Genomic DNA, 14,641 nt, shown 5'->3' on the forward strand with positions numbered 1-14,641 from the left:
TTCAATACTTCCAATCCATGAAAATATGTCAATGCCACAAGTCAGGCTGTGATTAATTTTATTCAGATATAAATTTCATATAGACAATTATTTAAGTATTTAGAAACATTTTGTTGGTATAAAGGCATTTCAGCATTATATTCCTACTGTATATGAAAAAGTGATTCCATTGTAACTATAAAGAGCATGTTTATACAGTACGATTAAAAGTGAATGGTTATTAATTTTCATACATAATATAGTGCAGTTAAGGTTTCTTTAACATCTTCAATTCAGACATGCAAGTGCTCACAGTGCTCTTGGGTGTGTAAAACTACTACCTAACTTTTCCAATATTACATCCTTTATTGTGAAAAACACAAACGAAATGTACACTGAAAACACTTAATTAAACTGTCCAGTTAACAATAAGCCTGTGTAAAGATCTGATACAAATTCAATCTGTTGCATCTCTCTTGGAGTGTAGCTCTTGGTAGCTCTGTACCAATCACTTCCGATTTACAAACATCACAAAATAAGTAAAGCATTAAATGAGTAGTAGACCCGTCTATTGAAATAGTGCATTTAAGTCATAAAATGTATTTCTTGTTCACATCAAATGATTATTCATTAATTATCTGGAGGCTGGTTTCAAGCAAAGCACTTGAGGAGGAAGTGACTCATGTGGGTGTAGACGTGCCGATTGGCTGAACCTCCCAGACCATGATCCTCATCTGTGTACCACTGGGAAAAAAGGAAAGACGGAGACGATGAAAACCAGTAGAGATCAACATTTCATCCAATGAAAACCTGTAGAGATCAACATTTCATCCAATGAAAACCTGTAGAGATCTCAACATTTCATCCAATGAAAACCTGTAGAGATCAACATTTCATCCAATGAAAACCTGTAGAGATCTCAACATTTCATCCAAGTCAAATAAATTCACATTCAAACGGGGAAAGGGTGGCATCTCAAATCATTTACCATCGCTTCAAAGTCCACCTGTTCATCAACTAAAGCTTTAGAGATCTGGGCCGCCTGCTGGAAGTGGACATTGTCTGAAATCAAGGGAAACCTCAATAGTGAACTGGTGTGGAGGCCCAGCCCAAATTAGCTGACATATATATCATATACCTTTATAACTGCGTTGGGATTTCATTGACAACTTATTTGCACGCATGTCTTTTTCTTGTCATATACATTCTTGAGTGGGTCTTACCATCTGCTGTTCCATGGACCAGAAGGTATTCCACTGACGTGAAATTCTTGGCCCTGCCTGTAACCGTGGAATTCTGTAGAATAATAAGAAATCATGTTATTCTTGTTCGTCGTTATCAAAAGTGGATAAAATAAAGGCTGCTTTGTAAACTTACACTGTAGAAACCTGCATTTTCGAATGGTTGATTCATGTACCGCTCAGTGTAGATGGAATCTAGAATATTTGGACAGTAGACGGAAATGTTGAGACCTAAGTTCAAAGTTATATCATTAGAAAAATTAGAAAAATGAAAAAGGAACTTCTGGTATACCATAATACTCCCACTTGGACACAGGAGCAACAGCCATTCCGCACTTGAAAACTCCACTTCCTGCTCCCAGAACCATGGAAGTGACATAGCCTCCATAGGACTGGAAAAAAATAGAATTACTTATTTTGAATATTTTAGACTACTACTAAAACTTAGTAGGCCAGCATTCGTTTGATTTTTGTCACCGACTACCTGCTCAAAACTCAAACTTACCCAACCCCAAATTGCAATTCTGTCTTTGTCGATAAAACCCATACTAATAAATTCCCTGAAAGAGAGACAGACAAACTTGGCAAACAACAAACAAAAATAAAAACATTTACATACAATTAAACACACTGTCAAATCTAGACTGCTGTTCCATGGTCTAATCTGAACCTGATGATTCCACGTTCCTCTGACGTCAAACCATAAAGCGTCAAGCAGCTGAGCGCACCTGATGACTGATCCAATCCCATCATGCTACTGTGGGGTACGGAATACTACAACATGACTCATGGCGAGCTGCATCGACGCGTCCAACGTTTCCCGTGCCTCCTCCTCACCTTGCAGCCGTTATCTGATCTTCCACCTCAAAGGTTCCCAGGCGTCGGTAGATTGAGTGCATTATCTTATCGCCTTGGTAACCGCTTCCTCTCCCGTCAAAGCTGGCGACAATAACCTTCTCTGTGCTGGCCAGGTACGTGGCCCAACCCAGCCTGTAGCGGAGGTCTGCCGTTTGGCTGCATGGGCCTCCGTACCTGCAGGACAACACAGTAACGGTGCACAGCAGTTAAGAGGACGGGGGATGTGTCGTTGAAACGTTAGTGGACGGTGTTTTGAAAAATGGATCAAAAGTAAAAGCTCTTACACGTCTATGAGTAAGGGATACTTTTTAGATTCGTCAAAACCTGGCGGCAACGTCATCTGGTACCAAAGATCTACAGCAGATAGATAGACAGAGATAGATATAGAGAGAGAGAGATAGATAGAGAGAGATAGATAGATAGAGAGAGAGAGATATATAGATAGAGAGAGATGGGGAGATAAAGAGAGGTAGAGAGATAGGTAGAGAGATAGATAATTAAATGTCAAAGTCAAATAATCAAGGATAACCGATGTTGTATTCGATCAGTTATCAAATCCCCTACTAAATTCTTGGATCTTAATGGTGCCACGGCGCATGGTGGGCATGTGGAAGCCAGTCAGTAGGTCCTCCAGAGCTTTGTTATCCTCAAGAAGCTGCATCTCTATGGAAGTCATTGGAGAGAATGAGCACACAGTACGGTGAAGAACGCGGAAAAACGTGAACGACATTATCATCCAAGTATTTTGATTGATCCTATTCACCTGCACCCGAAGCCCTGTTGTCCCTCAAGGTGGACAGAGGAAGTCCAGGACCTGTGGATGCAGATGAGACCAACATTGATGGGGCAAGTTCAATAATGTGCATGAGTACTGCATGTGTGTTTGTGTGAGATGTCTGACAGAATCACTATTCTAAAAAATTGAATATCTGTCTGATATACTAGCAGGCGATGCCATGTCTGTTCTGATGTGACTGTACAGGCGTGAACAGAGGTGAAAGGTCAGTGACGGACCGTAGCAGTCCATGCGGTAGAACGAGGCGTCTCTGCTGAAGTACGCTGAGTTGTACTGACACCTGTCTTCTTGTAGTGTGCAAGTCAGACACTGGGTAGAGGGGGACGTAGCTCCGATGGAGGTTCTACACACACACACACACACACACACACACACACACACACACACACACACACACACACACACACACACAACATGTAAGGTAACAGCAGCTCAATGCCTACAGTGGAATGATGGTTGAATTGAAACTACAGTAGAATACTTGCTTGTAAATGTTTCTGCCTCCAGGCTTCCCGCCGTGCTGGTTACTTGAATAGTATCTGAGGAGGAATTTCTTCACAAGTCATCACAAAAGTTCACAAGTCATCACAAAAGTAGACATTGTTACGTGTGTGTGTGTGTGTGTTTGCGGCAACTTACATGGCATCATTAGTGACTTTCAAAATGGCTAGGACCTCCCATTCCCCTGAGGTGACTGATGTAGCCTTGCCCTGCAAATACAACATAATACGTCAGACTGTGTGTTTAATAAAAGCTGAGTTCTTGATAAACACGGATGTGAGTGTTGTTCCAAACTACTTACACTCTCCACATGGTGGATATGTTTATAGCCAGCTGGGTCGCTCATCACCAAGTAAAAACTGATCTTGTCCACAGCAAAAGTAGGTTTCGATGGTGAAAACTAGAAAATAGAGCACATCACTTAATTCCTAAGCTGATAAGGATACATCTAAATTACATGTCCAATTATGAGGAACTGCCTGTATTAAATATTAAAATATATTCTAAAATATTATATTATTTTAATATTCTAATACTCCTACTCAAAAGTTCATTAGAGACACCTACCCGTCCTACCCAGCCTGTGCTGCTAGTCACCTCCAATTTCTGCAAAGAAAATAGAAAACAGAGTTACTGTATGTTATTTCTAAGTGGTGCAGCTGCTTCTATTGTGGGTATTTTTGAAATCGGGGAATTTTTCTACGCGGTTTGGCCTTCCATCCACACGCAAATGGCGTTCTCGGTCACTGAAGGATTTTTTGAAAGCTGGGTGAACATTAGGAGCTCCACTTTGTGTTTTTGGCTAGTTTTTTACATTGCTGTTACCTCTTGTTTACATAAAATGTCGTAGTGAGAACCGTGTGGACTCAAAACTCTGCAGCTCTCAGTTACCAAAATGCTGTTCCTCGTGTTTTTTCCTGGTGAATAAAGGGTTAAAAATCAAAGTTGGAGTGGAGCAGAAGTCAGAAAGTGAATGTGACAGCGAGAAGCCCATCTGACGTGTTCTTGCTGAACTAGCTTGCTTAACGTATTCTAGCTTAACTGTATGAGCGGTGACAAGTTAGAAAACGAGTATGAATTTGAAATTACCATCAACCACTAGAGTGGAGTTCTGAACATTCCGCCATTCATGTTAATGGGGAGCATGGTTTTTGAGCAACGCTTAATATTTCAAAAACTATAAATGCTTAGATATTTGAATGCGTCAGCATCAATGTGACAGCATGGCAATCTGAACATTGATATATACTGTAATATATAAATACTGTGAAAATTGTAGGATTGGTGGCAGTTTACAAATCACCAGCTGCCACCACTCGAACTGAACATTCCATCAGTTATTTCAATGGGACAAAAACTACGAAGTGCAGCTGCTTCTGTACGTGACGTGCGTCTGCGTTTGTCCGTTCCTAGCGTGAGATTTATACCAATCAGGAGAGGCCGATACCGTTGCACACCAGCACTAGAGATCGCTCATAAACCTGCCCCTTTTACTTCACCACCTGGGTGTGATCTTTTCTTGGGATTCATCCATTCTCGGTGTCATACTGGGGCAATATCAAGGGGCGTGGCCGGCGCTAGAGACATTCTGCCATACCTGTACGCTGTTCTCCTTCCATGCGTTTCCATCAAAGTCGTAGATCTGCAGTAAGAGGTCATTCTGTCTCCTCTTCAGCCACTGTACAGCCATGCGCTCGTCCGTAACCCAGGTGACGGTGCACAGATAATGGTCACTGAAACGCGCGCACACGCGCACACACACACACACACACACACACACGCACAGCTGTAGTCACAGGATCAGTTACTCTGAATAGCAAGCTTCTAATAAATGTACAAATAAACAGAATCTAAAATGGCGTATACCCTGCACCAAAGGTAGCTGGTACAACAACTGGTACAATCCTTGAGGTATTGGTCGCGTCCACCACAAACAGCTTCGCCACTGGGTTAGGAGTGCCAGGCTGGAGGATGGAACATATCATGACATCCTCATAATTTCACTACTTTATCTACTCTCATATACAACAACATAACATCCTTACTGGCCGTTCAAAACCAAGAAGCACCTTGAGTGACTGTACTCTGACCCACAATCCCATCACACTTTACTGCAATACACTCCCACCTCATTTGTACTGTACAATGACCATTTCAAACCCACAGAGAAAAAGGAACATACTGTACCAAAACCTGATCCCCTTTAATTACACCCCAAAAAGTTATTTCTGGCTAAATGAATTGTAGCCTATGAAGTATATTGCCATTCCATTATAACAGGGATCTGTCATGCTGAGGGCTGAAGGACTGACCATGTCTACTCTGCCAATCAGCGTAGCGGTGGAAAGACCAACGACATGAATAGAACCATCTCTGAGTGAGCTGATGCAGGAGTTTGGCCTCGACACTTCAGCCACCGAGTGGACTGACTGGGAGGGATGTAGGCTGGGCCGGTCTGAGATTGCCTGGGTGGTTGGGAGGGATGTAGGCTGGGCCGGTCTGAGATTGCCTGGGTGGTTGGGAGGGATGTAGGCTGGGCCGGTCTGAGATCGCCTGGGTGGTTGGGTAAAGGTGTGGTCTCACAAGGCTAGGGGTCAAGGGGGGGTTAGGGTTAGAACCCACTTGATAGGGTCATGTTTTGCCAAGCTTGATGGCCTAGACCTGATTAGTCCATGGGCCAGAGCCCAAAATCATCAGCGCCACTCAAGGAGGTAAAAGGTACTTGGAATGTTTTTAAAAGATCAATGTCTGTAGATCATTTTCTAGACGTCCAGGGCGAATTTTACTTGAATAGGTTTGGAACCATTGCAAATTGTATTACTGCGTTTCCTTGTGGGAACATACGAAGAGACAGTCTGACGGAAGGTGCAGACTGGATCATACCCAAGGTTTTACCAAGATTTAGAACAGATCTGGACACATATCAATGGGTAGTGTGTTAAATGTTCCAGAAATCCAGGGTGATTAAAAAAAAAATAAAGGTGTGGAACCATTGCCAATTGTGTTATTGCATAACATACAAAGATACTCTACAAACTTGTGGGATTAGATAGATATATACAGCACATATACACGCACACCTCCACAACACTCAGGCACTGTTATACAGTCTGCTGGCACAAAGGAACGTCTGAACCGCTCCGTATTGCACCTGGGTGGGATGAGCCCATGGATGCTCCCCATCTGCCACAGCTCATCAGAGGGGATGGGAGGGGTTGTCCCAACTATAAAGTGCAGCTCATCAGCTAATGATTACCAGGCAGCAGATAATCATGATGAGCTGCATCTTGTATGAGACGTCTTTGTCCCTCTATAGATTGTTCAAAACGAGGGGCGGCTGTAGCTCAGTTGGTAGAGCGGGTCGTTCAGTGATCGAAGGGTCAGCGGTTCGAATCCCGGCTCCGACTGTCCACATGCCGAAGTGTCCTTGAGCAAGACACCTAACCCCAAATTGCTCCCAATGAGCAGGTTAGCACCTTGCATGGCAGCTGCCGCCATTGGTGTGTGAATGTGTGTGTGAATGGGTGAATGAGAGGCCATTGTAAAGCGCTTTGAGTGCTGCTAAGGTGGAAAAGCGCTATATAAGTGCAGTCAATAGAATAGAAAAACCTTCACTGCAGGAAGTAGCACTAACGGTAGTGAAACGTTTGCTCTCCTGTCCTTTGATTTGTTCACCTTAGCACTTTTTTCACTTTTGCACCATGGAATGAATGTTTCTGCTCTGATGTCCTGAATAAAGGGACTTTTTTCTTTGCCAGACCTCAGCCTCAAAGTTTTTGGGGGATGGCTTGTTAGCTCTTATTTTTTTGGTGTGCTGATGTCCTTTTCCCCAATTGTGTAGCTTGACAAGATGGAAATAAGAAAAAGGATTTAGGCGATGAACAGATTCAGGTGAGACTAGAGGAGGTGGAGGAAGAGTGGGAGTCAGCATAGACGGATTATCAATTATCTGGGCACAGACACGTAAAGGACCCCCCCCCCCACCCACCCCCCACCCCATTTCATTTATCGCCTTTTGTGAATTTGCCCAATGAGATGGCATCCAATTTGAAGATGTGAGAACTCACAATAAACGCAGCTTTACCCAGTTCGGCTTTGACTCGGGACCTCAACTCTGTGGGGAGGACTTGCTTCTTGGATTCAGGAGAATGTCTAATATACCCAGAGGTGATTGTGAGCAGGGACATTATTTACTTACTAGACCAACCAGTTAGCCCACAAACTGTTCTTTATACGTTTGTTTAAATACATAATGTAAATACAGGATAATAAGGATTACCACAGTGATGTAAGGAGCTACTTGAATATTATCAACAAATATCATTAATAATAACATCATAAAGCATAAAGAACAGAAGCAACAGTTTTTACTTGATACAGAGTCTTATTATCTTGTTATTCTATAGGGTTTGGATTCTGTACAAAAGTATCTTCAATAGTGCTAAAAAAATATCTGGGAGAGGAGCCAGTTCCCAAGGTGGTATGGAGGTGTACATGTAAATTACCCAGCAATTTAAGGATGCCATGATATATAAATGGATAACCTAACAGATGTGTCCTGGGCAAGCAGAGAGTACTGATTAACTGCTTCAGTTAGGCCAGCCTTTCATCACAACAGAGGAGCTCCCGAGGTTGGACACAGATAATATGGTGATAAGGAAGCTGATAAGATGTATTGTAGGTCACCCTGTTATGCCTATTAGACTCTTAGGAGACTAGATACACTGGTCCGTGCTCTGGTGACCACAGGTCGACAATGCACTCTACCATGGAGTATCAGCGCAGTACTTTTTGGGGGTTTTGTTATGAAGATGTCCTTCCTACCTTTGGATATGGAATGACGACAGTGCTTGGATACTGGGCCTTCCCATACCAGGAGTACTCGATGGTGTGGACCAGCGTGTCGTTGAACTCGGCGTAGGCCAGGTACCGCCCTCCAGGTGACCACCACAAACCCTCGTTGGAAGAGAACATCTCCTCTAGGAATGGAAAGAAAGGGAGGGATGCCTTCCCATGTTGGCCTCTTGGCTTGCCTCTTGAGCATGCCATGCCATAGCTTTGTGAATTGGAATTCAAGATGGATACTGTTATCCTGGTATGCTATTCAGAAATGAGAATAGTTATGTTTCCTACTTGGATACGTTGCTCACCCTCATAAACCCAATCTGGGATGCCATTTAGGATTTTGTTCTCCTTTCCATTGGTGGTGACTCTGATGGCAGTGACATCGGGGCTGGGCTTCACATACACGTCATTCTTCCAAACGAAAGCCTGAATGTGGGCGGAACTGGGCTCAGGTTAAAGTGACCTTTGATGATACATGTTGTAAGACAATGGCTGAACCACATCCAACTGGATCTACTGGAAAACCTGAAAACAGAGCCTGCAGTGTTTGGAGTGCTGTAACATTAAACTAGTTTTACTCTTTTACATCTTGTATGTATGGTGTTCAGCACTAGGAGACATGATCTCTGAACATTTTCGCTTTGAACCCTGAACAAACAGTGTTCCCCCTGCTGAGTATAAGGATAAGTGTTTGGACTAGGTGTGGTTTGACAGCACCATACTCTACATACAGTGCCGCCATTATGAAAAATTAAGCCACCCTTTACAAAAGAGCATAGTTCTCTTTGTTTGGTTGAGCCCCTCATTCAACATACCAGGCTGTTCCCTTCCGGGGCCCATGCCAGGTACTGGACTTGATGAGGAATGTCTGATGAGGCCAGAAATGTCCTTGGAAAAGAATGTAAAAACATTAGGTGTTTGGAGTCTAAGAAAAGCTGTGAATGGATGCATTATTATCATGTGGTTCCATTGCAGACTAGAAAGGCCGCTGCTTTGCCGTTTTAATTCGTGGATCTGCCTCGTGATTCAGATCCACTCCAAAATTTAACGGTTTATAAATCGGCCCATGACGCCCCTCCAGTGAGTTTCATGAAAGTATATCTGGTAGTTTTTGCCTAATTCTGCTAACGAACCAACACACTCCAAAAATAATACCTTCCTCCCTGCACGGTTGCTTACGTGGAGGTAATATAATTACTTCAAGCAAAAGCTAACAGCTATGTTAATGATATAACCACAAGAAATTGTCTAAATACAATTGCGATAATGAAAAAATCTAAAATGATTTGATTTGCAAATGGATGCATTTGAAGATGCTGAACAGATAAGGACACTTACGAGGCCTCCAGATCATAGAGTGAGTATGAAGCAGTGAATGAGTGCCTCCACACCTGTCACCACATCAGGAAGAATTATTAATATTCAACTTGATGCTTACAGTAGCAGATGCCAATTAGTATCAAGTGAAAACATTACCTTGGTATAATTGCTCGCGAAAACAACATATTTCCGATCGGCAGAAAGCATGTAACCATAGGCCTGCACTTTTTCCTGTGTTTTGAAATTTAAAAAAAAGATACAGGTGGCATTTATAACAGACATGGTTATAACGATACACACAATCTCACATGCATACTCACCTCCTCTGCACTCTTACAATACACACACAAGTACATGACACGTGCAGTTCATTCAACAAACACGCAACACACACAACTCAATGAGAAATAGACGATCTTACAAACGTGGAGCTGCTCAGGAACTCAGAGGAGTTTCCTGCTATCACATTGTGAAGGAAGACAGATCCTTCTTCTATATGGAGGTACTCGTGGTCTGTAGGGGAGGAGAAAGGTCCATGAAAATTCACCGACATGTTCAGTACTATAGGCCTAGAATATGTTCAGTACTATAGGCCTAGAATATGTTCAGTACTATAGGCCTAGTCCATGTTCAGTACTACTATAGGCCTAGGCCATGTTCAGTACTACTATAGGCCTAGTCCATGTTCAGTACTACTATAGGCCTAGTCCATGTTCAGTACTACTATAGGCCTAGGCCATGTTCAGTACTATAGGCCTAGAACATGTTCAGTATTGTAGGCCTAGTCCATGTTCAGTACTATAGGCCTAGAAGATGTTCAGTACTATAGGCCTAGTCCATGTTCAGTACTACTATAGGCCTAGGCCATGTTCAGTACTATAGAGCTAGGCCATGTTCAGTACTACTATAGGCCTAGTCCATGTTCAGTACTACTATAGTTCTAGTCCATGTTCAGTACTATAGGCCTAGAACATGTTCAGTATTGTAGGCCTAGTCCATGTTCAGTACTATAGGCCTAGAAGATGTTCAGTACTATAGGCCTAGTCCATGTTCAGTACTACTATAGGCCTAGGCCATGTTCAGTACTACTATAGGCCTAGGCCATGTTCAGTACTATAGAGCTAGGCCATGTTCAGTACTACTATAGGCCTAGTCCATGTTCAGTACTACTATAGGCCTAGTCCATGTTCAGTACTGTAGGCCTAGGCCATGTTCAGTACTATAGGCCTAGAACATGTTCAGTACTACTATAGGCCTAGTCCATGTTCAGTACTACTATAGGCCTAGTCCATGTTCAGTACTGTAGGCCTAGTCCATGTTCAGTACTACTATAGGCCTAGTCCATGTTCAGTACTATAGGCCTAGTCCTACACGTCATTGCATAGTGCACAATCATGTTTAGGTGGAATCACGTAGGCTAATTATCATCACAAATGGAAATGGTGAATAGACTGCACTTATATAGCACTTTTACCATGGTGCTAGTCTGCTCATTGGGAGCATTTTGGGGTTCAGTGTCTTGCCCAAGTACACTACAACATGTGGACAGGAGGAGCCGGGATTCGAACCGCCGACCCTACGATCAATGGACGACCCGCTCTACCTCCTGAGCCACAGCCGCCCCATATAGATGACTTAGTTCTGAGCAAAAATCTCTAAGTTACTAAAGGCAATGAACTGGTTGATATACCTGTGATCCAGCGCATGTTATATGAACTGGGTCGGATAGAGGTATTGAAGTAATCATTCAAGGTGAAGGTCCTTTGATTCTGAATTTTGTCTTCTGAAACATAAGGTAAGGTTAGGGTTATGGTTAGGGTCTCAACATAGACAAAGGTTGGCATGGTTCCTTCACTAAGTGTTTAAAAATGTATATGCACATGTAAAATGTGTTTATAAATAAACGTCACTGTTTCAACATCTAATCTGTTAGTGCTTCGTGATTAAACTACACTGATAGTGATGAGGAGATACGGGGCTGTATCATGTTGGAACATAACAGCAATCCTGATAACCGCGGGACGTCTTGCACTTTTACATGTTTCATTATTTGTAAATCCCACGCATTCATCAGTGATGCATTTACCAAGGCTCAGATGTGATTCAAAATACACCAATACTATATTTATATCTATGGGTATTTGTAGAATACAAAATCACTCACCATTTAAAAATATTGACGTGGGTACTGCTATCAAGATGACGACAGCAGCTAGACCCAAAACTCCCAAAAGCAACTTTCCAATGTTCTGTGGAGGTTGAATGAGTAAAATGATTTATACTATTATCTCAATCAGACATATTTACCTTGATCTTGACTTGCATATGCTTCTCGTGTAATCTGTTATCCTTATCCTACAGGTACATTGCGTTTACTAACCATGTTGACTGGAGGTGAGTTGCGTTTAATTCACATTGATCCCGAGAGAATGCACGTGCCACCCACTCTCCTGTAACACTGACAAACGTGGAAACATGTGTTCATCCGAGGGAATTTCTGTTAAATATTATCTCAACTTCGGCTTCAAAGGTGGGACAATAAATTTCCGCTGGAGTAAAGTTCGTCAAGTGAGAACGTGTCCATTCTTTTTGATGAGGAAGCTTCAACGCTTCCTGCGTGCTGACGGTCTACTACTCCTGCGTTCCCTTATTATCACCAAAATCCCGTTTTCAAATAGGCCTAAACAGTTTATAAGAAGAATGCACATACGTGGGACAATTTATTCCTAAACAATAGGCGATTGTTGGGAGGACAAGTAGGATTCTATTCATTTTTGGAGTCATGCCTGCTCCAGCTGTGGATAATGGCAAGTGATTACAACAGATATGGGTGTAGGCTAAGGAGGAACTGATGACCTGACCTGATTGACCTACTAGGGCTTGGGAGAATGTAGTCCCAGACACGGCCATCTTGTTTCTACACAGGTGTATCTATTTGTCTGATTGGCTCTACTGCATAGAATCCTATGCAATCAGACGAATAGATACACCTGTGTAGAAACAAGATGGCCGTGTCTGGGACTACATTTTCCCAAGCCCTATATGAACAATAACAAGTTCACTGACTTAAAGGTCATGAAGCATGATCAAGTAAATCAAACATAAAAGATAAGATACAGTAAATGTATATCATATGGTGAACTTTAATGATCCCTGGGAAAGGGGTGGGGGGCGTTTCAGCAGAGAAAATGTACAGAAAACATCAGAGTAAAGAATATAGATAGGACTGCACTTATATAGCGCTTTTCCATCTTAGCGGCACTCAAAGCACTTTACAATGGCCTCTCATTCACCCACCAATGGCAGTAGCTGCCATGCAAGGTGCTAACCTGCTCTTTGGGAGCAATTTGGGGTTAGGTGTCTTGCTCAAGGACACGTGGAGCTGGGATTTGAACCACTGACCCTTTGAACGATCCGCTCTACCAACTGAGCTACAGCCGCACCACGATGGAAGACTACAGTACAAATAATACACATACAGTAGGCCTGTGCATAACCTAGCCTTCCTACATCATGGAGGAAGGTTTATTGAGTTCATCACCCGGTGAGCCATAAATGTCAGCAATCATGTTTACAGACATATTAATGAACTTCCTCTTCTAGTTTGAGGTCAAGAAGCTCTCCAGGCTGCGAGGGAGAGACAGGAGATACCGCCATGTCCTGCAGTCGCCCGTCACGTGAGCTCGTGAGATCAGGATGGTCTCAAGAAGCAAATTGGTTTCAAGATACAGAAAAAACCTTTTAGTCAGTCCAGTTCTTTTCACGTGAGCACTGTCGTTAAATGTCTGTTTGGCAGAGGATTGATTCATTGTCAGTCATCATCACCATTTCCCCTGACCTCTTTCCATGATCACATACAGTATAGGCTGTGACCCCATCTGTGAACTCCAGATAGTGAGGTTATATAGATAGACTGTATAAGGCAGGTTATATAGATAGAGACGGTATAAGGCTATCTGCACACAGAGATAGTGAGGTTATATAGTATAGACTGTATTAGGCTATCTGCACACAGAGATAGCTATTTACTGTTATTGACTGCCAGAGAGGCAGGTTAACAGTTAACATGGACAAAATAAAATCCAAATAGCTTTTGTTTTTGAGCCTATCGAGCTCTTTGAGAGATATATGCCATCTTGATGTTGAGAGACTATTTCAGTACCTCTTTCCATATCTAATGGGGGATCACTTATGAGCACCTAAAGTAAGTGAGGGAGGGTGGATGATAAACGCTAAAAGCCTGTTAAAAGCTTAACAAATATCGGACTAGCTCTCTTTATGGAGCAAGCACCATTCCACACTGTTCGCCCCAGGCCGGATGTCCTTTTGCAAACAAGACACTCGTTTTAACCCTGATGTGGTAGCGTTTGAGGAGAATTCATGTCCCTGGTGACGGTAAAGCTAAAGAAATTGTTTACAGGTGTCAATTTGTACACATGAAAGGTTTTATTGGACTCCGATGATGACTCAGTGTGTGTGTGTGTGTGTGTATGTGTGTGTGTGTGTGTGTGTGTGTGTGTGTGTGTGTGTGCGTGCGTGTGTACGTGTGTGTGCGCAGTGTTGGGGAGTAGCTCCACTACTGGAGCTCCACTACTTCCAATAACCACATGCAATAGCTTGAGTTAAACTCAATACAAAACTCAATTGTGTTTTTCTGTAGTTCCAAAAGTTTCTACTTATGACAGATGACAGCTGCCTTCACTGTTCAGTCTGACACCCAGTTGACTCACCCAGGTGACACAAGAGATTCAATGCGGCTGGACTCTGTGGTTGGAGCAGAGATGGACGATCTGGTGACAGTGACAGAGAGGACCCTGGGAAAATTGCTGTCCATCATGGAGAAAGTCAGCCACACACTGCACACCACCATAGTGAATCAGAGGAGTGTGTTCAGAGGCAGACTGCTGTCACAGTGCTGCTCAACAGACCAGCTCAGGAGATCCTTCATCCGCAGAGCATCACAAGTCTTCACAAGGGGATGGAGGGTGGAGTACCAGGACTAATGTTCTGCTCTGCCCCCTGCTCTGTCTCTCTCTCTCTCTCTCTCTCTCTCTCTCTCTCTCTCTCTCTCTCTCTCTCTCTCTCTCACTCTCTCTCTCTC

The 14,641-nt window shown here is 42.9% G+C and overlaps 1 protein-coding gene across 1 annotated transcript; it reads right to left on the bottom strand.

Moving 5' to 3' along the window:
- Positions 1 to 151: 151 nt before the first annotated feature.
- On the bottom strand, positions 152 to 11,996 carry LOC311316490 (dipeptidyl peptidase 4-like). Its single transcript, XM_084447351.1, has 26 exons — positions 11,921 to 11,996; positions 11,705 to 11,789; positions 11,231 to 11,323; positions 9,962 to 10,053; positions 9,697 to 9,771; positions 9,559 to 9,611; positions 9,036 to 9,108; positions 8,526 to 8,646; positions 8,200 to 8,354; positions 5,242 to 5,339; positions 4,973 to 5,108; positions 3,943 to 3,981; positions 3,677 to 3,775; positions 3,514 to 3,584; positions 3,346 to 3,413; positions 3,093 to 3,203; positions 2,842 to 2,892; positions 2,643 to 2,741; positions 2,363 to 2,432; positions 2,058 to 2,252; positions 1,726 to 1,780; positions 1,513 to 1,612; positions 1,357 to 1,415; positions 1,203 to 1,275; positions 968 to 1,041; positions 152 to 723 (listed from the first exon to the last, which is right to left on the bottom strand). The coding sequence occupies exons 1-26, from the start codon at positions 11,921 to 11,923 to the stop codon at positions 631 to 633; spliced, it is 2,241 nt and encodes a 746-aa protein (XP_084303477.1). The 5' UTR covers positions 11,924 to 11,996; the 3' UTR covers positions 152 to 630.
- Positions 11,997 to 14,641: the final 2,645 nt, after the last annotated feature.

This window comes from Borostomias antarcticus, assembly GCF_949987555.1.
Source record: "Borostomias antarcticus genome assembly, chromosome: 12".
In the NCBI taxonomy this organism is placed as follows: Eukaryota; Metazoa; Chordata; class Actinopteri; order Stomiiformes; family Stomiidae; genus Borostomias; species Borostomias antarcticus.